The sequence below is a fragment of the Fusarium phalaenopsidis genome (genome assembly GCF_050370095.1).
Source record: "Fusarium phalaenopsidis strain FUZ10S chromosome Unknown contig_32290, whole genome shotgun sequence".
Classification (NCBI taxonomy): domain Eukaryota; kingdom Fungi; phylum Ascomycota; class Sordariomycetes; order Hypocreales; family Nectriaceae; genus Fusarium; species Fusarium phalaenopsidis.
Window position 1 is genome coordinate 350,431 of NW_028145411.1, and position 23,902 is coordinate 374,332.

Genomic DNA, 23,902 nt, shown 5'->3' on the forward strand with positions numbered 1-23,902 from the left:
CTTTCGTGTGCTAGGTAGTGTCCCTTTTAGCTACAGGGCTGCTGGTCTTGGGAATGGCAACCGGATATAGTGCTGCATAGTCACAAAGCTGCAAGAAGGACCCGTTTCATTATAAATGGTTAACAAAATCATGAATCAGTTCTTGGCCACTAAATAATCTATCTCAATCAAGACACTAAGTGCTTTGTCGAGACATTGGCGACTGACGAAGCTGTTGATAAAGTTGAAGTTAGGGTCTTTAGAGTTGCCATCGGGATACAAGAACGTCGATGCCACCTGTCTTAGCTTAACAATCTATCGTCCTATCAGTTTAAAGTCTAAAAATGGTTCAACTGTGTAGAGAAACTCTTACCATAGATTGACCATTTGACTCCAAATCAGGACCAGAGAGGCATGTCAGGACACCTACCAACATTTCTCCTATTGATGCCTTGATGGACCATAGATGTGCACTGACTGCTTCATCAATCGGTACATAATAACCCTCACCCTCTCTTGCAAGTTCCCGAGATCGATTTTGCCATCTATCCAAGCAGACCTCTAGCATCACGGACTGCAGATAGATTGCAGTCATGTAGAGATTTGCCGACATGGAATGGAATGGATGGTTTTGTTGGAAGACCGATGCTGGGTGGTCATCTGAATGTCGTACTTCTCTACCACCTAGTGGTAGGCTGAGGGGTTCAGGGAGTTGATCCACGACAGTGTTGAGTCTCTGAATGACTTGGAGAAGCGAATCAAGCATTGGAAACGCTGATAGGATCTCTACTTGATTCGAATACGATTCAACACTGGGTAAAACGCGAGCGGCGACCCCACCATGTGAGAGAATATGAGGTGCTGAGGTGCTTGGGAAGAACTCATCCAAGTGATCCAAGACAGAAAGATAGAGCTTCACAAGTGCGACATACCCAGAGATCAGAGGTGGGCCCCCAGCAGAGTGGGCACTCTCGCGGCAGAGCTCCTCATCGCTAAGCTCTTTGGGTAACAGAAACTCCCAATCTGTCTGTCGTGGACAAAAATGAAGGCCGCACGGGGGAATCAGATCGTTGACTCGGCTATGCCTGGTTCCTGTCAGTCAGTATGTAACAGACACAGCTTCATGGAGCGAACTGACACCTGAGCAATAAAGAGCAGCCAGAACACACGCTTGCGCAGCTCAGTGTCTACAATGTCCAACCCTTTGTATGCATCACGCTTGTATAGCTCAAGGTCACGGCAGCACGGGACCGCTTCATTAAACCATACATAGCCTGCGTGGCTTCTTCCGGCGTAGAGAAAGGCGACAGCTGTCAGGACTGTGACCCTGAGCCTTTGGAAGGAAGGCTGGTCTTGCCACGACGGCAATGTTGCCATGTAACTGCAGGTGATGAGATGAGAGGCCCGCTCGACGACCTGCGCCGCATCGTGGTAGCCCACAATGCCATAACTGGAAAGGTTTCGAGGCAGTGAGGCAACGGTGATGGCACAAAGGGCCACACAGAGGCGAAAAAATGCCGGGTCAGTTTCGAAGTCGCGACTTGCAAGCTGAGCCCTGAACCGTGGCAGGTGTATGAAAGGGACGAGAGGGTAGACCCGGAAAAGAAAGTCATCGATGACAGTAAGAAATACGGGCTCAGGGATAAAATGAGCTATACCAATCGGTCCAATCGGTAGTGGTAGTGGCAGTGGCAACGGTTGTTGGTCAGGGTGTGACAATGGTGGTGAAGAGAGAGCGGCGCGCTGTTTTGCTTCTGCAATATGCCTAGGTAGAGTCTAATGAGTCAATCAATTCAGCTCGGACAGGGCGATTGGATGGACATACCGGCTCGGAGGTCCTCGAGGTTTACGACTTGTCAAAAAGGTACAGGGCACGTCGTGTCGAAGGCATCTAAGACAAGCAGCTGAAGAATCGGCAGGGAACAAGCACTGTACGAGACCAAGGATGAAGGTCAGTATGTAAGACAAGGAAGGGCCATGCCCAAGGTCTCTCAGAGCCCCTGAGAGGGAACCAAGTTAGTGTGTGGCTTGCTTACCTGTATTCGCCGACTGCGGCACACATCACAGGCCCGTCGTGCAATCTTGCGGGTCTTGCCCGCTGCTCGACGTTCTAGCACCTCCTTTCTGGGCATGATAGACTGATCTATACTCTCTGTAGGGAACTGGTCAATGGTAGAAGATGGCGTGAGAGAAGAGGAGACGAAGAACGGAGTGAACCCAGTTAGCAGGGTCATCAGTTCCTCCAACTGCCAAGCCCTGTAGCCGAGGACTAAAAAAGCGCCATTTGGTGGCCCCGCTCCGTCTTCGGCTTGTGAGACGACTGCGAAAGACTTGGGGTTTGGTATTTAAACTTAGGTATTCAAGGAGGCCAGAGTTTCTATTCTCATAGTTGACATAGACACGATACAAAGCAGAGAGTAAGATGACTATCTAAGGCATCTGTCATTGAGACAACATCGAATCAGCGCCCCAATTATGTGCCAAACTTGCACCCTGCAGCTTGGCGTGGAGAATTTATGTATTGTCCCCGCGTTTGATTAGTGAACGTGCTCAACCTCGGTATTCCCGGCTTCTTTCGCCTTGTCATTGGTCACCGTAATTAGACTAGTTGTCTTGAACTTCCTTGCAGGGATGTTCCGGCTCCAGAGCTCATCGATTTCAATGTAGGTTCGGTTCTTGGTCTCGGGAACCAGGAAGAAGATGAAGATGCAACACGCTGCAAGAGCACCACCAAAGATGAAGGCAATCTTACCTCCGAGATTGCCTTCGTCAGGGTTGATAGCGTAGGGCAGGCTGAAGGACCAGATGCAACCGCTCAAGCCATTCACCATGGTGGCGATGGCTTGCGTGGGAGCACGGAGCCTGGTTGTAGCCGCCTCAGCCGTAATGGGCCAAGCAACGGCACCGAGAGTTGCCTGGTAGCCTGTAGCACACGGTTCAGTCAGCATCTTCAACCTGTCGTCTCTCGGATCCCACTTACAGAATGACCAGACGGCCATGAATACCACCTGGGCCCAGATTGCACCCGAGGCCTTGATCAGAGAGAGGATTGCGATAAGGAACAGCGTTATCGACAGGATGATGGAGCCGTAGAGTGCTGTTCCTCGACGTCCGAAATAGTCGACAAAGAACCAACCAACAATATTGCCGACAACCATCACGCCAGCGAGGCCAACCGTGGTATCGAAAGACACATCCGGAGCCATACCTGCCAACTGAAAGTAATCTTTGGGATGATGGGTCAGCATACCTTGTTCGTTCTGCGCAGAGGGGTCGACTTACAGCTCATGTAACCAACAACCCATGCAGGGCCCGAGGCATTCTGGATGAAGAACATGCCAGCCGCTACTAGAGTTCGCTTCCAGTTATCACTGTTGAAACATTCGGCAAAAGAGCCCTGAGCTTCGTTGTCCTGGTTCTGTCGTCCTAGGGAGTCGTGGATCTCGGCCAAGTGCCCATCCAAGTCGTACGAAGAGTCGTGCAGCTTGGCCAGATTGTGCCGCGCCTTGTCCTCGCGTCCATGGGCAACCAGCCAGTATGGGGACTCGGGAAAGAAGGGCAGGAAAATGAGGGCGACGCCTGCGAAGCCCCATTGCGTCGCGAACATGACCTTGTAAGTTCGGTCGTCTGTGTAGGTGCTGGTTGATTCGCGCATGACGGCATAGCCGAGCAACTGTCCGAGGACGATGGAGAAGTTCATTCCGGCAGAGACCGAACCGCGAATGACGAGAGGAGCCATTTCCGAGGCATAAGGAGGCGCAGCGGTTGTGAAGGCACCCATCGGCTGGAGGATTCCACCAGTTAGCGAGAACACATCCGAAACAAGGGAAATTGAATGTAGCACATACGATACCAGTCAGAATTTTCCCTCCAAAGAACATGGCAAGGTCCTTGGCAAAGTACTGTAGAAATGCACCGGCAATGGACAAGAGGAATGCTACCAGGATCACAGGCTGGCGACCATAGCGATTGATGGCGAGACCCGAGGCAAAGGCGCCAAAGATCAAGCCTGTAGTTAGGAAGATCAGCCTCCGAGAACCAGAGAGGGGGATAGACCAGGCAGAAGATCATAGAGCATACCGAATGATGTAGCTGCTTGGAATCCAAGCTGCCAGTTGGCATCAATGACCCAATCTCCGTTGTATGGCGTTCCGTAATCCCTCCGGAACTGGGCAATTGAGACGACAATGGCACCAGCCAAGCCGTCGTAGCCCCATGTGATGCAAAGGAAGAACATGTACATGCCTGTTCACGTCAATATTAGACACTGGCGACATCCTTATGCCACAACAACGGTACGCCAACTTACACCAAACCAACCCCCATTTGTTCTCTTTGATTGCCTGGATCTTCGTCAAGCTGTGCTGGCGGTGCTCAAAACGAGCGGCCGGTGATGATGTCTCAAGGACAGCGGGAAGGTCGTCTTCTGTCACATTTTGAGCATGCGCAGGGTATGATTCCTTGTCGTCTGACATGTTGGAGGATGCAAGTTGGATATTAATAGCTGAACTGTTGGATCCCAGTTGGTCTAAATGGAAAAGATCGGCTGTTGATACTCCTTGAGTCTGAAGACGACCAGATTTATATATTTTAAACACCGGCCTTCCAACCAACTCCGGACTGCGGTCCGCCACATGGTATTCTTCCCCACGGGGTCACTAAGCATCTTCTAGCATCCCTGCAAACCTTGATCAATGGCACCATGCAAGTGACAAGGGCGCTCTCATGGATGAGAGGCCTACACTTGGCGCTAGCGGAGAAACCTCAGGAGAATCCCAATGCTCACGTGGCTGGTGGGGAGGAGCTGAAAATGGAGTCCGGGGGTTAGCGTCGGAGTCGGGTCCTGAAGTAGAGGCCAGGGTAACTCCGAGGATTCTCCCATCATGGACGAGCATGTTGGAACATGGCAAGATATAGAAGACAAAGCAATTCTCGCATCAACTCTTCTTGTTCCAATGAGTAGATCTAACACTGGTCAACAATTCCCTTTCTACCTTCTCTGCTGGGCGAGTTTGCGCCTGTTACCATCACCCATCCTGCACCGACATCATGACACAACCACCTACGGATGCTGAGCTTCTTGAGCTCTTGTCACAACTGACAACGAGTGAAAAGATATCATTGCTTGCGGGAAAAAACTCCTGGGAGACTCAAAATATTGACCGTCTCAACATTCCCTCTCTCAAGGTACGTGTGGTCCAACCCTGGCCATTCCCGCCTAGGTTGGCTGACGCTCTCCTTAGGTCAGCGATGGCCCCAATGGAGCCAGGGGCGCCGATTTTCTCGACGGTAGGACTGCGGCATGCTTCCCAGCCTCCGTGTCGCTGGCGGCTACCTTCAACCGCGAGCTTGCGCGGCGAGTTGGCGTTGCCCTGGGCCAAGAGACCCAGACCAAGGGGGCCTATGTCCTTCTGGGTCCCACTGTGTGCCCACACCGCTCGCCGCTTGGCGGACGCAATTTCGAGTCTTTTTCCGAAGACCCTCTCCTCGCTGGCGAGCTCGCTTCCGAATACGTTCTGGGCCTACAGAGCGAGAGGGTGGGGGCGACAGTGAAGCATTATGCCATCAATGAACAAGACACCCGTCGTTTCACGGTCAACGAGACAGTCTCAGACCGGACCATGAGGTATGTGATTGGTTTAAATGCTTTCATGAAGTAGACTGACCACAGAATACAAGAGAAATTTACTTACGCCCGTTCGAGATCATCATCAAAAAGTCTGACCCCTGGTGCATAATGACAAGCTACCCCAAAGTCAATGGCCACTACGTCGATGATCAAACCACGCTTCTCAAAGACATACTTCGAGATGAATGGGGCTACAAAGGGTTAACCATGACTGACTGGGGCGCTGCCTCGGCTGCTGTGGATGCCGGTATTCGCAACGGGTGAGCGCTGGATCTGGTACTTCTGGATATTTTGATCACTGACATTACGCCATAGGCTTGATCTCGAGATGCCTGGCCCTCCTCACCGGAGAAAGGGAGACGTCGTGCAAAAGCTGGTCGATGATGGAAAGGTTCATCTCATGGATATTGACGAGCACGTTCTGAATATCCTCAAGCTCCTCCGCCAGACTGGAAAATTCACTGACAGGCGGGAGCCGGTTCCTGAGTATTCTGTCAGCCGACCCGAGCATGAGAGACTCATCCGTGAAGCCGGTGCAGAGGGCATGGTTGTTCTTAAGAATGCTGGTAAAGCGCTACCCCTCAAGCCGTCTTCCCTCAAGAACATTGCGGTGCTTGGTCCACTAGCGAAGCAGACGGCTGCCCATGGGGGTGGCAGCGCATCTCTCAACTGCCACTACAAGGTCAGCCCCTTTGATGCCATCACGTCAAGACTTGGCGAGAGCAAAGTTTCATACTCCAAAGGTCCGTATGATGACTGTTGTTGTTGGTATGGCCACTGATCACCCCTGCATAGGCGCACATGTCTTTCGCACGTACCCCGATTTTACCCTTGGTGCTGTCAACCGCAACGGCAACCCTGGCTTCATCTGTGACTTCTTCAAAACTCTCGACATGTCTGACGAGGCCTTCCACACGAGTGAATACCCAAGGGGTAGCTTCATGTCTATCATGAACGCAGAGATCGACGATGCCAAGGCTGTTCGTATGACCACTACGTACACTCCGAGTGTCAGCGGAAACCATTACCTGAGCTTTTCTGGCATGGGGCCTACCAAGCTGTTCATCAACCGAGTCTTTCTTGGTGAGATCAAGGAGACAGAAGAGGCAATGATGTTCTTCCTGGGTGCGCAAGAAGAGAAGCATGTCCAGTACCACTTCATCGAAGGCCAAAATTATGAGATTTTGGTTGAGTCAACCATCTCTCCGGTACCAAACGCCGAGCTGTTCCTTGCGGAGGATAAGCTTGCAGTTCATCTCGGATTCATCGAGCAAGCAGAGATGGAGGCTGATCTCCTATCGGAAGCCGTGGAGCTGGCGAAGCAGGCCGCTGTTGTACTCGTCTTTGTCGGAAACACACCTCAGTGGGAGACCGAAGGCCAAGACATGGCTACCATGTCACTTCCTGCCGACGGGTCCCAGGACAAGCTCATCGCCGAAGTTGCCAAGGTTAACCCCAATACCATCGTTGTCATTGGAACTGGTGTGCCGGTTGAGCTGCCCTGGCTTGACGAGGTCGCCGCCGTTGTTCAAACCTGGTATGGCGGTCAGGAAACTGGCAATGCCGTACTCGATGTTCTTCTTGGTGAGGTGAACCCGAGCGGAAGACTGCCTGCTTCCTGGCCCAAGAAGATTGAGCACACGGCTTGCTACGGACACTTTGGCCTTGACAGCTGGGAATCTCGAGAGGTAGAATACGTTGAGGGAGTGAATGTTGGTTATAGGCACTTTGACTCTCAGTATGGCACTGAGAAGGAGGTGCTTTTTCCCTTTGGTTTTGGCCTAAGCTATTCCACATTCGAGGTTTCTGGGACTGCCTTGTCCGGAACCTTGAGCGAAGGCGATGCAAATGCCGAAGTGACCATCACAGCTTCAGTTCACAACACCGGTGATAGAGCAGGTTCCGAAGTCGTTCAGGTATATCTGGCACCCCCCAAAGGAGGTGAAGATAAGGGAAGACCGCCAAAGGCCCTTGTTGCTTTTGACAAGGTTCACCTGGGCGCAGGAGAGAAGAAAGAGTTGCAACTCTCATTCAAGCGAGATGGTGCCGCGTTTTGGTCCGAGGAAGACAAGCTATGGAAGGTTGAGTGGGGTGATCATGACCTCTATGTCTCGACCAGCTCTAGTCCCCGAGACGTCAAGTCTACGCACACTCTCAACGTGCCACAAACTTTCAGCTTCGGCGCATAGTCAGTGGTTTGTATATTGATGTCGTCTCTGCAAGAGGTCATCTGCCACAATAGTAAAAGCATAGTTATCAATACATGACATCAAACCCAGACGGCAAAAGAAGCATCAATACTATTGCCATAACATATTCTCAAACTCAGGCACACATGCCACCGTCAATCCTAACAGTCTGGCCAGTAATATACTTAGATTCATCTCCAAGAAGAAAAGCAATCAACACTGCGGCCTCCTCAACCTTTCCGAAGCGCTTATTGGCATGTGGCGCAAGGACCATCTCATCCGTGTATCCTTGGTCAAGAAGCTGTCGGAACATTGGGGTGTCGATTTCGCTCCTGATTGTTTCTGTTAATACGTCTATTCCTATACATCCAGTGTACTGTAGGGTTACTCACGGGCAGATTGCATTCACTCGAATATCTCGGGCTCCAATCTCCTTTGCGGCTGATTTTGTCATGGAGATGACAGCCGCTTTGGACGGCTGGAGAACTGACGCGACGCGACGCGACGCGATAGAACGTGACGCGTCAAAGCCACTTGCTCTCACGATCTGCGGGGCTTGACTTGAGAGCCTGAGATCCCTCAAGTTCGTCCGGCTCTTCGGCTTTCGGACTTCTCAAGACCATTCCTACTGATTTATCAGCGTAATTATTCGTATCGATGGTTACGGTATCCGAACGGACTCTATTTTATGTGGCATCGTACAAGTGAACGGAAAATCTCAGAAATGCCGAAGAGGATCTCCTATTGACTGTGCGGGTTAATTTCAGCATTTAAAATCAAGCCACCCCGGCCACTTCATTACATGAGCCCTTTCCACGTCGCTGGTGCGGCAAAGACTCTCAAGTATTCTTCTCTTCACGATCGTACCTGGCCACAGGTCGTCACCAAGATGAGATACTCTACGGCTCTCTGCTGGTTTTTGAGCCTACATGGAGTCTCATCTACCTTTGGGCCACCATTCAAGATCAGAGCAAACCTATCGACTCTTTTAACCTGAAATCATTCAGTGTCGATCTTTTCAGTCGAATTTCTCGCATGCTGCGCTTGATCAAAGAGACTCGTCTTCCGGAAACCCAAACTCCAGGAGCCGGAGCAGAATCCGGCATCACTTTGGATGTCTTGAAGTCTCTGCAAGATTGTTGGGTCAGCGGGTTTGACTGGAAGAAAGAGCAAGGAGAGATCAACAGGTAAGATGAAAGTTGCATCAACTGCTCATGTGGTCCTTATTATAAAGTCAGGAACTATGGCTCAATTCGAGGACATGGTGATTTAACCAGCCTTCTAATCAAGTGAGCATGATCATATTGAGAATAGGCTAATATAGTTCAAACCTCGTCTTTGCGCGGGGTGGGTAGCCTTCAGTGTGGGGTCTGGGCTAATGGGGTAATTCGGACGTTCGCTGTCCGTACCGGAAGGGAAATCAGGAGACCTGCTAAAGTATATAGTATGAACTGCTGCTCCTTCAAGTGGGAGGGGGAGGGCCGTATAGATGGATGTTCCCTCTCAGTTACTCCTAAATTCTTCGGTTACGTCATCAGACAACGGCTTCTAGCTACCGAACATGAAGGTGACGACACTCGTCTTGTTTGCAACCGTCGTTACGGCCGCCACGCTGCCTCGAAGCTCCGCCAAGGCTCCTCGACCTGTAAGCCTAGTCATCACCCTTGCTTGTTTGGCAACCAACGTATCTGACCTATGTGCCTAGAGCTATAACTTTGTCGGAAGAGTCAACCCGGCGACTAAGGAGCTTACATGGCCAAGCACCGGCGTGTCTTTCACGTTCGACGGGACAAAGGCCACTATCAGTATTAACACTGTGACTGGGACCTCCAGCATTGATCTAATAATCGACGGTGGTGACCCAATTGTGATTGGAAACGTGAACGGCACCTCAATCTCGACACCGGTTCTGCCAAAGGGAACACACACTGTCGAGTTACGTAAACGATCCGAGAGTTCCCTGGGTAATTTTCGCATCACTTATGTCGACACCGATGGCATTCTGATACCTACTACGGTGCCAAAACGAAAGATTGAGATTATTGGTGACTCCATCTCGGTCGGATACGGCCTCGATGGTGTTCTACCTTGCACGGACTCGGCCATTCTGCAAAACAACGGAAAGACGTACGGTGCTGTGGCAGCTCGTGCTTTGGGTGCAGACCATAGTGTCATTGCCTGGAGCGGCAAGGGCTTGATCCGTAACTATGCCTCGACGCCTCCTGACCCTCTGCCGCCCATGCCAGTCCTCTACACACGCTACGGCGCCAACGATCAAGATAACAGTTTCTCGTTTCCCAAGTCGTGGCGACCAGATGCTGTAGTGATCAACCTTGGCACGAACGACTTCAGCTATCTAGGTGTGCGTGATCCGGTCGATCCAGCGGACCTTACGAAAGCGCTGGTTGCGTTTGTGAGGAGCATACACTCTCACTACCCAAAAGCCCACTTCTTCTTTGTGTCTTCCCCAATGCTTAGCGACAATTACCCCTCAGAGGCTGATGCGCAGAAATCCACATCTGTGCAGATGCTCAAGAACGCGATGCGGCAACTCCGTGAGGTGAAAACCCATTTGGTTGATTGGCCTTCGCAAGGCTCAGAAGTTGGCTGTGATTACCATCCAAATGAAGCCACTCAACTTCAGGGCGGTGTATTGCTCGAGGCATCAATCAAGCTGGCCCTAGGATGGTAGAGCTCTGGATTATCTGGTGTTCACATGGCAGCAACGTCAACCCAGGATTGTCTTGTATATATTCTTTCACGGCCGCCGAGATTGCAGTAAAGGGGTCCGAACTAGACATGGACATACCGTTCCGAATCACAAGCTATCTCATATCGTCTGAAATATATGAGAAACAAGATAGAGGAAGAAGGTATATAAGTAACAGCGATATAAGAGCGATGCTCCCATAGTGAACTAATAACAAAAGATAATTCTTCTAGAAGTCCTGGCAGCTCCCCTTATCTCGTGAGTCGCGTAGCTCCTGGCATCGATGTCGGCTGCAGCGAGGGTAAGATCCATGCTGACTGTGTAGCGGATCGCCGTCTATGGATGTTTCCCTTGGTTTCTGATCCACTTATCGGGTAATATTTGTTACCTTCACGTTGAGACTGGTCAGATGCCGTTTTCCCACAGTTCGTCGATTATCTCCATTATTTTGAACTTGGTCAGTACTAAACATAACCCCACAACGTCATGATTGTACCGATCCTTAGAGTTTATGATGGAGCGATAGCAAACCTGACATATAATATTTCTCTCTTAGAGCGTAATTCTGCCCTTCTGTCTTGCCTTCCCCCCAATCCTAGCTCGATATGGCGGCGATGCCCCAGAAATGACTTGCTTCCCCACAAAGCCAACCCTCCCTGTCATCTTGCCATTCTTGACCGTCAGCGTAAAACCTCCGCTATACGCATTGTACACATCAGCGAAGAAACCGCTCCTGGCATTGAAAACTGAGAGCGCGTTGATGAGTGAGAAGGCTGTGTCGGCCGAGACCTTGATCGTGTCTGACTTGACCGAAACACGCGCGAAATCGGTCCGTGACCCGTCTCGAATGCCGCCAAGGAAGGGATTTAGGTAACGGTTGGTCACGTAGTGGATGCTTCCCGCGACGGGATTGCCAGCCGGGTTGCCGATCTTGATGACAACATCAACGGGGTTTGCGCCATTTGGACTGTTAACAACCGGAATGCGCTTAATGACAAGTAGTTGCCCGGTGACCCGAAACGGGACCAAGTTGCCCTCATTGCGGCCGTTGAACGCGACGTCGTACAAGACGTAATCGAGCTTGAGTGCGCGCTTTTCGATTCTTGATCCCTTGGTATCTATGTAGTGGCCAGAGAGCCTGGTGAAGTTGAAGAGCTCGAGGTCTGGCTGGTCCACAACAGGGATGGCATCGTCGTCAAAGATGGAGAGCGCATGGGAGGGGGTGGGTGAGCCCAAGGCATAAGCCAACAGAGAGACGAGGGTGAATAAGTATTTCATACTTGAGCTTAACTGCTTGCTAATGAAAACGTATGGGCAGTCTTTGATCTGAATATGAGTTGTTGCTCCGGAACAATGGGCATATTTGTATTCTGGGGCTTTCGGTAACTAAGGAGCACCTACACTGCAAGTGGCGACTCAGCTCTTCAACTCTAGTACCAAATCCGTTAATGTTCTCGCTTATTTCGACGCTATTGAATTGTGACCTTTGTTCCAGACAAGTCGATTCTTGCACCCCTGCAAGCTATCCCACTTCAATTGGTTAACTTACCCTACACAATGGCGACATCACGGGTCTAGACTCTCTCAGCCGCAAGCAAGGATGGCCAGAGGGATCACAGCTGGAGACATGTTGCCTCTCTGTTTCTCAGACGACAGACGACTATGCAAGCTCGTTGGTAGAAAAGGACGGCACACTTTTGCGGCGCTAGGAGCCATATGTAACTAATCACAGGTGAAGTGACCCTCATCTAGCTCATTGACAGGGTTAATGCGTGCATGAAATGGGATTTGTATCGTCTTCTTGGGTCTTTCAAGGACGTGACTTGTGTAATTGAAGGAACATGTCCAAAAGGCCGGTCTTTGGCTTTGACTCATACAAACCTCGCGAACTACATCCTACTTCTCTTGGGTCTTCTGGCTCAGTTATCTTATCGAGGGCCGGGCTTCAACTATAACAAAAAACACATTATTAACACATAGTAGCATCATATCCAAAGGCTAACACAGTGGCCTCCTTCCTTCTCTCTTTCCAGCTCTCTGATGCTTTAAAACATCGGAACCGTTATCTCCCGAAGCCAAAAAAAAAAAAAAAGAAGAATGCGCTAGTTTCACCATAGGCTCCGTTATGTTAGGCCTTTATTCGGGACTTTGACTTCGCCATGATAGTAGCAATTTATCAGTAGATTTCCTCCCAACCGCCAGGTGACTAGAAATACTTCCATAATCATGGTATCGGGTTCAATGCCAGCCGCATATACCTTTGTACGATGTCGTGGCAAAGAGCAGTAACCATCGCGCATGTGAGGGCAAGAGAAGAAGTCGATTCAAGGATAGTGCTCTACAAGAACCTACAGGGCTGAGTTGCATGTTTGCGGGATAATTCTGGGGACTTGGGGCAGACGCCTGGCACTTGCTTGTTGAAGGTGAGATGGCTAACATCCTGCAAGTCAGAATTATGCCCATCGTGTAGATATGTCACACTTCTTCTAATGGATTGGATTTCAAGGCCAGAATTTCCCCCTTCCCGTCATAAGTAGTCAGATCACTCGTGTTTCCTCCAGTGGTGATGTATAAAATATTCGAATCTCCGTTTCGTCCGAAAGCAGCCGACGTAGGCCTTGTCAAAGCTTTGCGGCCGAGACCTCCTGCAACCATCTCTTGCGTCCCATTGAGGAAAGCCCGAAAGATGGCATTCTCCGCAACTCCTGCAAGATAACCAACGCCGCGAGGGCTGATAGCGAAGTCATCTGCCATGACTCCCTTGCTGATGATCTCATAGGGACCTAGAGCGTGGCCATTGATCGCGTCTACACGCACACGGCCATATAGTCCTCGTGGGGTGTTGACGTAATAAATATAGTCCTGATGCTTCCTCAGGCCATTAATTCCAAGCAAGGGGCCGAGATCATCATTTGCTGCCATTGATTCATCTTGCAGTATGATAGTATGGCTGCCATCCTTGGTGTTGAGGCGCCATACAACACCCAGTTGGCAATCGGCAATAGCGACTGTCCCCTCTTGTTGGTTTAGCAGCGTTATTCCGTTTAGGGATCCAGCCTTGTCAATGTTGGCAATCAGCCTCGTGCGGGTAGCTGCTTTTGTCAAGTCGATCTCCCAGACACGGTTGGTTGTCAGAGCCACATAAACATCGGGAGTTATCTCGGTAATTCCTGTTGCCATTCCAGCGTCGTCGAAACGGTAGATGAGATGCGCTCGGGTGCTTTCAGGCTGATGGGGTGACACAATTTCCCACAACTCGGGTTGGTTCACTAGTGTCACCAAGAGATTCCCATTTGGTCGAACAGCAATATTCTCGACCCAGGTACCGTGAGGAAATTGATAGACTTGGCGGAGAAGCGACGCCTGGGTGTCACGTAATGCTTGCCAGAAAAAGAGGGCAGCGATGGGAAGTAAAGAGAAAAACAAGCGATACATATCGGCAACAATGGTTTTTGGGTCAAGTTCGCCTGAACAATGTTGATCGATGGCTTTTTAAACCTCTGGTCAGAAGAAAGAGAACAGGGGAGGCCTTGTCCGGTTGCTGCCACTAATGCAACCTGCTGATACCCTGAAGAGACCTAATAGTAGCCTATCGCGCAATTATGCTATCTAACTGGCTCAACCCGACCGACTGGGCCGGCTAGTCGGCTCATTGTTCCACCCGCGCATCTCATTCTCCCCTCGTTCCCTTAGCATGACGTGCGGCGGTAACTCGAACTTCTCCGACCCAAGACCATCGGGGCCTCTAGCACGTGATGACTGCCAGAACAAGACAGCCAAAGAAGCTGGATGCCAAATAATCAGTCGAGTTTTCAGACTTGATGCGTCGCTGCCCGCCCATGGCACACCAAGTTGTAGCGAAACACAGGTTCGGAAACCTGAGCTATTCCAAGGTCGGATAGGAAGGTATTGACGAGGCTATTCGTAATTTATAAACGATAAATTCAGAAAACACATTTATTCCGCACGTCCACTGCATGTGTCCCTAACGCGCTGCACTTCAGGGAATGTCAGGCTCCGAGCCCTGACCTTCTGACGGCGAGGTCACCCAAGAATCTTCCCAGCTGTAGAAGAAAGACACTTCGAGGCAATCTCTTAACGACTTCGCATGTTCCATCTTCACGCGATGCAGCTTCCACAGCTCTCAGTCATGTCTGCATCTGCTGTTTTATATCGTCTTGGAAGGTGGTAAACGCGCCACGCTGCCACATCCCATCATCTTCATTAAACCGTCCAAAAGAACTTGAACAGTTAAATTAGTGGGAATATCACTTTTTAACAAGTTTTATGGTGTGGAGTGATCGCTTAGTTGAATCCAATACATAGCTTCAATCCTCAGCAGTGTACATCTTTTATGATCAGTGAAAGTACACTGATAGCTTAAGGGTGAACTGTGCTATATTCGGGAGTATCGGCATAGGAAAGATGCATGAACTACAGTCCATGTGGGAAGGTCCTCTCGGTGCACTTGTTCATGATTTCCTGAAAGCCGTCTTGTAGCTCGCCGTCCTGGGTTTGGCTCAGAACGGTCTTCTGGCTCAGTTGTCCCATCGAGGGCCTGACTTCAACTGTAACAAAGAAAATATTATCAACAAATCATAGCATTATATCCCAAAGCTAACACAGTGTTGGCTCAGAACACCCAAGATACTCGACGCCAGATGCTGGCCTCCTGAGGGTCAACATAGGGCAGTCCCATGGAGCCTGGTTGAATGCCAGACCATCCTATCCACTGGATATGATTTAGAGGCAAAGACTAGTTTAGGTTAGAGTAGGAGCATATAGAAACGGAGCTTACTTGCTTTGAAGGTTATAGAGCTTTTCATGGATCTGAAATGAATTTCATAAACTCAAAAGTATTTTTCGTTGCTTAGCTGTGCCTAATGGTTGGTAAGTCTTGAACTTTTACTTCTAACAATTGATGGTGAAGGTAATTATCATGACAGGTCACACGAAAGTGCAGTAAGCTCGTGCGATATCACCGGTTTCAATCTCGTCAGCACTAATCTGGATATGGTAGGTGAGAGCCAGGCTAACTAATTGATTTGCTGACGCAGCGGGCTGACGCCCATCACTTGATGGGACTCTCGGCTCAAACGCTTTCCAATCTTCTGCTTTACAGTGAACTTTTCATTTTTCAAACATCGCTATACGCATGCATGACGGCATGAGTACTTTCAAGGTTATCATCATTGGTGCTGGGCTTGTGGGTTTAGTGCTCGCACATGCGTTATAAGCGTTTAGCATCGACTTAGTGATCGTTGAGCAGCGAGCGCAGGTTTCTCTGGAGCCGGCTTACGGTCTGTTTTTATGGCCTCACATATTGCGAGTCTTTCATCAGATGGGCCTTCTGGATGCTGTCGAGGCGGTTGGCCAACCCATGCTTCATTCTATGCACTTGTCAGCTCAAGGCGAGGTCCTGCACGGCCAAGGCTTCGAGGAGCTGGTCATGCTGTGAGTCAAATTCCTCTTCAAAGTAGCTACGGTAAGGCATGCTGAATGCTGTTAGCTACGGATATCCGATGATGCTATTCAATCGAGGAAGCTTTGCCAAAACATTGGTGGAAGCACTTGACAGCTGGAAACAAAATGTCAAGACAAACAAGAGACTCACCGACATCGTTTCCCACGAAGACGGCGTCAGAGTCGAATTCGCGGATGGGAGCTCAGAAATTGGGTCCATGGTCATTGGAGCTGATGGTATTTGGAGCACCGTCAGAGATCAAATGATGGCCAAAGCCCCAGAAGGACTCTTTGACCAGAGTTCGAACCCATTCGAAGCACCATACGCAGGCGTATTCGGCAGAACAGACTGCATTCAAGGACTCGCCCCTGGCAGTAATATCAATATTTACCAACGGGGTACTCACGTTCAAGTTTTCACGTCAGAGACAGAGGCACATATCACTGCCTATCGCCTCATACCAGTCTCGAGGGAGCGCACACACTTTGGACAAAATGACGCAGAGGATGCTGCCGAGCCCTGGCTTCGGGTTCCCGTCGCCAACGGCGTCACTTTTGGTGATTTGTGGAATAGCAAATCGGCTGGCGGGAGCGCAAACTTCGATGAAGGGGTACTCCGATGGTGGCATTGGGGCAGGATGGTTTTAGTTGGGGGTGCAGCACACAAGGTACCCCCCCTGATTGCTTCTCGCGATTAGAATATTCTGACATCCATTAGATGAATCCCGTTAGAGGTGCAGGGGCATGCTGCGGTATCGAGGACGCCATCATTGAGAACCGTGTCCCTGGTCGCAAATGGACCAATCTTGGATGACGTTCCCTTTCTAGAAGAGAGAAGTGGATTCGTCCCATGGAAGCAGAAGCCGCGAAGTCAAAGAATCACGCATCAAGTCAAGTCCCAGCTTTAATTGGCATGGGGATTCCATATATTGAGATTTGGGATAGACTATTATTGCCCAGTTGCAATACGGCTCGCTTCAATACATTGGAATGTGCCTATTAGTAGTCCAAGTGGTGCTTCGAGTATGTATGAAAACGTTGATGTTCGTTTTCAGTGGCTGAGTCACATCCAAGCTGAATCGACGACATCAGCCTCGACTGGATGCTCATGAGTCTCTCCTTATGTCCCTAGCTGATGCGGACATAGGTATCTGCTATATGTTGTAGCCGTTTCAGAGGGGAAGGAAAAACAGATGGGAGCATAAAAGATTCCATCAAAGCATTGTAGTTGTATCAGAACCTAATTCTGAAGGGAGTATACCACTCCACAATTCTAACTGTCCGGTCTTTAAGTGATACCCGAGAACACTCTCCGCGGCCAACGTAATGCTTCGAGAAACCGAGGTCGATGAATGAGCTGCGCCAAGATTTGCTTAAACACCTGCTTTGCCCACCCCTGAGAATACCAAAAGTTCTTTTCCAGACTGAGTAAGAAGACGGAAAAGTAAGCAACTAGGATCAGAGCTTCAGGTCTTCTTTCTCTGATATCTGGTAGCAGACTCTCAGGTAAGCTGAACAGCCATCCAAGTACTGTTCCGGCTTCCGAACTCAACCCTGCGAGTGCTATCAACCTCGCAAGGTGATCCATATGATCCACAGCGCTCTGGTAGAATGGGAGACAGCTTTCGGATATTCGACCACTAAGGAAGTGGCGAAGACTCTCTAACGCAACCAAGGTGTCTGAGGGAAGGTGGCTGTTATCAAGGGAACAATGGCTACGTGGAAGCCGCTGTCAGTTCAATCGGCAAACTGGTGTTGATCAAGTTAACACTTACCTGGCAGATATGTCATCAGCATCGGCAAGCCGTACGCCGTAGATAAACGGGGCAAACTCTGACCGGGATATCAGAGGTAGCATAGGAGACAGCATTGTCTCCATCCCCCGAAGAAGGGTCGCAACTTCAAAAAGGTTAAGCAAGGGGTCAGGCAACTTCTCACCATTGAGTCGTAGTGGAAGCGTAAAGGCATGTAGAGTGATGAGAGCAGCGAAACTGAATAGTCCCATCCAGTTCTCATGCCGAGGATCTTCCAATGTGGAACGAAACTGTTCAGAGCCCAAGGCGGAGTGGTAGCTATATAGCTGCAGGTACATCTTTTGGTTCGCTGGCTGCAGGTATGCCTGATGAACGGCGCTCATCGCGAGAATACCGTGGAGGACAAAGGGGCTGCGGTAGCCCTCACGGGGAATCGTGACTTGCCATAAGTGTGCCATATCTTTTCGGATTGAGAGGGTGGCAGCTGTTATCGTTGTGTAATGATGGATGAGCTCCATGTCGTAGTTCCAAAGGTCACATCCGTGGGGCACGTCCAGGGTGTTTGGGCATTGAGGGGACCTCAGCTTGGGAATGGAAGTCGTTACCAATATCTCATTGGCCCGCCTCGATTGTTCCGCCTCCAGGAGGGGGCTCGCAGATGTGGATTGGTCTTTTGGAGTGACGGGGCTGTTCTCGGTGTGGTCACCTTGCGGAGAAAAGCTGCAAATCCGGTGGCGTTTCACGCAGTTGAGGCATGATGGGCGATTCTCGTCACACTGATAGCGTTAGGGACGGCTCTCTCTGGTCGCTGTGTAATGGCGATCAAAAGGTCGAGGGTGAGGTGATACCCTGACTTTGCGTCGCTTGCAGGTCAAACAGCCATTTCTCGACAATCGGGGCATGTTATCCGACGCCATGTGGCTACCAGTCACTACTGTCCGGCCCGTACTGTCGAAAATCGGATAGGTAGGTACTTGGGCAGAAGTAAGGAAAGGAATTGCAAGGGTCGACGTTGAACCTCTTTGCGGGGCTATGAGACCCATGGCCTGACATGCCCGAGATTGCCCACCGCCCCGTAAACGATATCTTGGCGCTGTTAGCTCAAGCACTAACCAAGGTCGGCAGAGGTAAAACTTTATCTAGTCGGGTGAATCGGGGGACTTATCACGCATCAACCGAGTGGCTCCCTCCGGGCTAAACTCATGCCGTCGGCTCGGGGGTTACTTCCTCCCGAGCTCGATGGTCTGCAGGCGACGAGGTTACAAAGTATAGAGTGAGGTCACCTACTCGTTGGAAAAGCCCAACTGGTTCGTGTGTTTTGGGCACGTTGGTCGGCATCTTCGTTGAGGCTCGTCCGCGAATCCTTCCAAACTACACCAGTACTTCAAATCCACGACAATGTCATTTATCCAAGAAAGTCAGAATGGCACGGCAGGGTCAGCCGGGGGGAACGCCAAGTCTAACCACTCCATCTTTACTGAACTTCTCAAGGTACTGGCCTATGTCCCCCTCCTTCGCGAAATACCCATGGCTGAAGAAAATGGGATGCAAAATATTGTGCTACTAGTGACATTTGCTGACACTTCTAGTTTCTTTCAACAGTCAAGGGAGACCTTGCCAACATCACAGCTCCACCTTTCTTCCTCGCTTCCGCCTCCGTCGTTGAGAACCCTCGATGTTGGGCTGAAAGACCAAAAGTGTTCTGCGCCCCGTCCTTCGAGCCGAATCCTGCGATCCGAAGCCTATTGGTGCTACAGCTATTCCTTGTCGGCCTACGAACCCAACTGTATATTGCCGGATCTCCTGGTGTCAGCATCAAGAAACCTCTCAACGCTTTCTTAGGCGAACTTTTCCTTGCTTCGTGGACTGACGGTAACTACACAACTCGGCTAGTGTCAGAGCAAGTCAGTCATCATCCTCCGATTACCGCTATCCATATAGCAGACAGAGACCATGGTATCCGAGCTGATGGATATGCCCGCGTCGAGATGACCTTTAATGGGACCGTAAACATTCGACAAATTGGGCATACCATATTACACATTTCTCAGTTCAACGAGGAGTATATCCTACCGCTGCCAGATGTCCAAGTTCGGGGGCTGCTATCAGCCTGCTTCTACCCCGAGATTGTTGGATGCTATCGCGTTGTCTCGAGCAGTGGTTATATATCTGAGATCAAGTTCTCAGGTGTCGGCCTGATGCGTGGAAAGAAAAACCAATTTGAGGCCTTTGTATACCACAAAAGTGATCCAAAAAGACGCATATATGCCCTATCAGGAGTTTGGAGTGGAGGATGGGTGACAAAAGATGGGCGAACTGGTCAAGTGCTAAAGACATACACGGTGGACGCTCCCGAGAACGAGCCAGCTGCCATGCAGGTTGAGCAAGTAGAGGACCAAGATCCTTGGGAGTCTCGTCGGGCTTGGAGAGATGTCATCGAAAACCTGAGACTTGGAAACATCCGAGCAGCTGCCACTGCCAAGCATGTTTTGGAGGAAGCGCAAAGACATATGCGTAAAGAAGAAGCGATTCGGGGTGAGAATTGGAATCCTTTATTCTTTCGGAGCCTCCATGGAGACTCCCATCAGGTTTTTCATCATTTGACCAAGGATTTGGAGTGGAATCTGGCGGATGCCCAGACTAAGGGAGTATGGAGAATCAATGATCAGCTTCTGGATGACATCCAGAAGCCCTACCATGGGAAGTGCACACCATGGTCTCTATGATAGTTGTTGTATGTACTTTAGAACTGATGGCATACGAGAAATTACCCATCACTCATCAACTTACTCATTAAGCATGCTTTTCACAGAAGTATGAGCTTTCCAGCCCACGCATAAAGACTGCTCTATTCAGTATCGGCGGCAGAATTTGACCGAACGGACAGTTTATTCGTCCGTCTTGTCCCCTCAATGGCGGCTGAATAACATGGGGTTTGGCAGTACGGAACTGCAATACGTTGATCACGCCCTGCAAGCGATCTTTAAGCTGGATAGCAACATACGAGATACAAACGACAACTTGGGTTACGGTGTTATACGGTATTGGGTTTTGATACCGTCATGTATTAATGACTGCGTGTATTGCTGTTGTGGCTGATGGCTTCTTGTCATCATTGCAGACAATATAATACAAACGACAACGTGAGGAAGACTCTGTAAGCAAAAGAGAGTTATTAGCGTACAAGATGCGACTAACTCCAAAGGCATGTCACTTGGTCTCTTGTTCAACGGCCGTCATTGTCGGCATTTGCTTTCAGCCAAGGCCATGATAAGATTGCGTTCTTGCAGTCTTTCCGGGCGATGAGCAATGCTTATGCGAATAAGAGCTCTCGGTGCTTGATCATGTGTTTTGAGAAGCCGCATTAGAGGACGGGGCATGATAGTGTGTTGGTGGTACATTGATCCTATCTCTATGATGTGTTCATCTTTGCACGCTGAATAATACCGCAAGGCCTCGATTACCGGCATCGCCACAACCAATTGCTCCCGAACAACGAATCTCGGATATTCAGTGCAGGGGATACGTAAGCGACTCTTTCGTCCTGCATCACGTTCATGATCAAGTCTTGACTGGGTTCGGCCGCCAGGTGGGCTGTGCTGATACTGACACTTGTACGTTCCAAACCTGGTTTGGAGCTATCTTAGTCCAAGCATGGTCATGATCCCTGTCAGTCTCCATACATCTCGGTGCGAGTACGCGCACCGAGGACCTCAGTTATCATCGGGCGAGGAGTTTGACCGATCGGTGCAACTATTTGACTTCATCGGACCATAGCTGAAATGCGGCAATCACTGTCGTTGAAGGAAAAGTTGACTGGGCGTGTTAGTACTTATTACGGAATTCTTATTGATGCCGTCACGGGAGGCAGATTTACAGTGATAAGACTAAGCTTTTTGTTGGAGGCCGATGATTGAACACAACAGAAAGACACAAGAGCTCGCAATCCACTAAACACTTGACGATGCTGGCCTTATACATGCTTTTTCTTGCACTTATGCTCCCACTTTGTGTTTTCATGGCCGAATGTTCCAAGGCGTCTCGTATCAAAAGAAACGGTGTCCCTATCAGGTTTGTTTTCGTCTATCCAGAATAAGAGTGCTCCTGATATTCGCATCGACTGCCAACAGACAATCTCCCGGAGCAGTGCCCTTCCTAGGCAATGGACTGGTATTTCTCCGCCCACGTCAGAAGGTGTTTGGCTGGTTCACTGAGTATTACACCCCGGTTTCCTGTTCTTTGTTCATGTCTGATACCAGCACCAGGTGTATCCAACAATATGGCCAAGAAACCTTGGGCATTGTGATCCCAACTCTTTCACCAGGTGTGATTATAGCCAACCCAGGAAACCTGGATTTCATTTTCAAGCATGAGGAATTATTCAAAAAAGGTCAATTTTTCCGCAGTCGACTTCAGGACCTTTTCGGCTATGGCATCGTCAACGTTGATGGAGACCTCAGGAGACGGCAGCGCGCAGCAGGGACACATTTCTTCAATGGATCAACGATGAAACGCCTTACAGAAACGGAGCTCCCCAGAGCTTTGGAGCAGATTGTGTGTCAACTGAATCAATATGCGAATGTCGGGACAGCTATCGACCTCGAGGCCGTGCTCCACGAGCTTACTACCCAGCTGATAGGCAGGCTAGCCTACGGGGTTGAGATGCATGCGCACGACGAGTTTACAAAAGCGTTTTGCCATGCTTCTGCTGAGATTGCAAAACGTTTTCAGAACCCTTTGTGGAGATTGACCGAGCTGATTACCGGCGGGAAACTCACCAAGTCTGTGCGGGTGATCAGACGATAAGGCCAAGACTTGGTGGCTCAAGCTGTTGCCCGGCGAAATGGCAACGATGGCCCCAGCGGTCTTGTGGAGAGCAAAGCGGCACCCAGCTTGATTGACACCTTGCTTGATTCTCTCGGGGGACAAGAACTTGTAGCTGATTCGGCACTCAACTATCTCTCCGCGGGAAAAGACACCATCGCCCAAGCCTTGGCATGGACATATTATCTTCTCATACTACACCAAGGAGTAGCAGGGAAAATCTTCCACCTTGTCAATGGCACCGGAAGCCGGGGTGCGTAAGTTAATAGCCGCCAGAGCTCGATGATACAGCAGGATCTTAGTCCAGAGGCGACTCACTTTATCCTCGCCGTTTTCTATGAGTCTTTGAGGCTTTACCCACCCATACCATTCGAAATGAAGCAGGCAAAAGATGATACTACCCTCCCCGATGGTACATTTATTCCAAAGGGATCAGTTGTTCTTTGGTGCACGTGGGCAATGAACCGTTCAGCCAGGACATGGGGCGAGGATGCGGATATGTTTAGGCCCGAACGATGGTTAGAAGGTGGAAGAATCAAACAAAGAAGTGCCAGCGAGTTTCCTGTTTTTCAAGGGGGTGCGAGACTATGCTTGGGAAAGAAGATGGCCGAGTTGATAGCGGTTCAAGTAATCGCGACCTTAACACGGTCGTTTACTTTTGAGCGAGCTTTTGAAGGGGAAAAGACGAGTCCGACGCACCTTACGTTGCCCATGGGCGATGGATTGCAGGTTTTCATCAAGCGTTAATGTTTCTGATGACAATAAGGGAGGGCTACCGCTTTAGCATCGCTATTGTAGTGGCCTTGGCTGGCTGAAGGTAGATGAACGCTGAATCCTGTAAATTTTGTGCGTAACGCCTGGTGCAATCTGCTCAATAGCCTCCAGGAGCTGATCCTAAATCCTCCCCCTCACCAAGAATCTCTCTTCACCCTCCAAAATAGATGGCCACTTGTGTGGTTGGCAGTTAGTCATCTCATTGCTATGAGTCTTCTCTGCCGCAAATGCCGCTTCCAATAATGTACGGGATCCCACTTCGAGTGTATGTGGAAACGCGGCCATAAAAAGCTTCATTACCACGCTGAAGTAAAAGGATTGGTTTCTGAATAGTTGAGGAGCACAGATGCCTGGGCTCACAGCGTTGACCAACACATGTCCTTTTCCTAACTAACCAATACCTTGTGCAATTCGGCCTGCAAATGCCCCAACTCCGATCATGAAGCGCCATCTGCAAGGACTATCAAACTCTGACGTCTTCAAACGAGGTGCTACACCCTTGAGCATTGGATATCAACCAATGGCCTTTGTACACGAGAGAATAATGACTTCATTTCGGCTTGAGTAATGATTTCTCTTC

The 23,902-nt window shown here is 49.9% G+C and overlaps 4 protein-coding genes across 4 annotated transcripts; 2 read left to right on the forward strand and 2 right to left on the reverse strand.

Moving 5' to 3' along the window:
* Nucleotides 1–2,516: 2,516 nt before the first annotated feature.
* Nucleotides 2,517–4,454, reverse strand: LRP88_04296 (sugar porter family MFS transporter; the record flags this gene model as incomplete). The annotated part of the gene is made up of 6 exons (XM_083240871.1): nt 2,517–2,902; nt 2,960–3,205; nt 3,262–3,763; nt 3,828–3,988; nt 4,060–4,224; nt 4,289–4,454. The coding sequence occupies 6 exons, from the start codon at nt 4,452–4,454 to the stop codon at nt 2,517–2,519; spliced, it is 1,626 nt and encodes a 541-aa protein (XP_083103401.1).
* A 574-nt stretch (nt 4,455–5,028) lies between these two features.
* LRP88_04297 (beta-glucosidase) lies at nt 5,029–7,797 on the forward strand (the record flags this gene model as incomplete). The annotated part of the gene is made up of 5 exons (XM_083240872.1): nt 5,029–5,166; nt 5,223–5,605; nt 5,659–5,868; nt 5,924–6,351; nt 6,404–7,797. 5 exons carry the CDS (start codon nt 5,029–5,031, stop codon nt 7,795–7,797), a joined length of 2,553 nt encoding a protein of 850 aa, XP_083103402.1.
* Nucleotides 7,798–9,358: 1,561 nt separating this feature from the next.
* LRP88_04298 (SGNH hydrolase-type esterase domain-containing protein) lies at nt 9,359–10,489 on the forward strand (the record flags this gene model as incomplete). Its single annotated transcript, XM_083240873.1, has 2 exons — nt 9,359–9,442; nt 9,503–10,489. The coding sequence occupies 2 exons, from the start codon at nt 9,359–9,361 to the stop codon at nt 10,487–10,489; spliced, it is 1,071 nt and encodes a 356-aa protein (XP_083103403.1).
* Nucleotides 10,490–11,059: 570 nt separating this feature from the next.
* Nucleotides 11,060–11,785, reverse strand: LRP88_04299 (uncharacterized protein; the record flags this gene model as incomplete). Its single annotated transcript, XM_083240874.1, has 1 exon — nt 11,060–11,785. The coding sequence occupies one exon, from the start codon at nt 11,783–11,785 to the stop codon at nt 11,060–11,062; it is 726 nt and encodes a 241-aa protein (XP_083103404.1).
* Between the last annotated feature and the right edge of the window lie 12,117 nt (nt 11,786–23,902).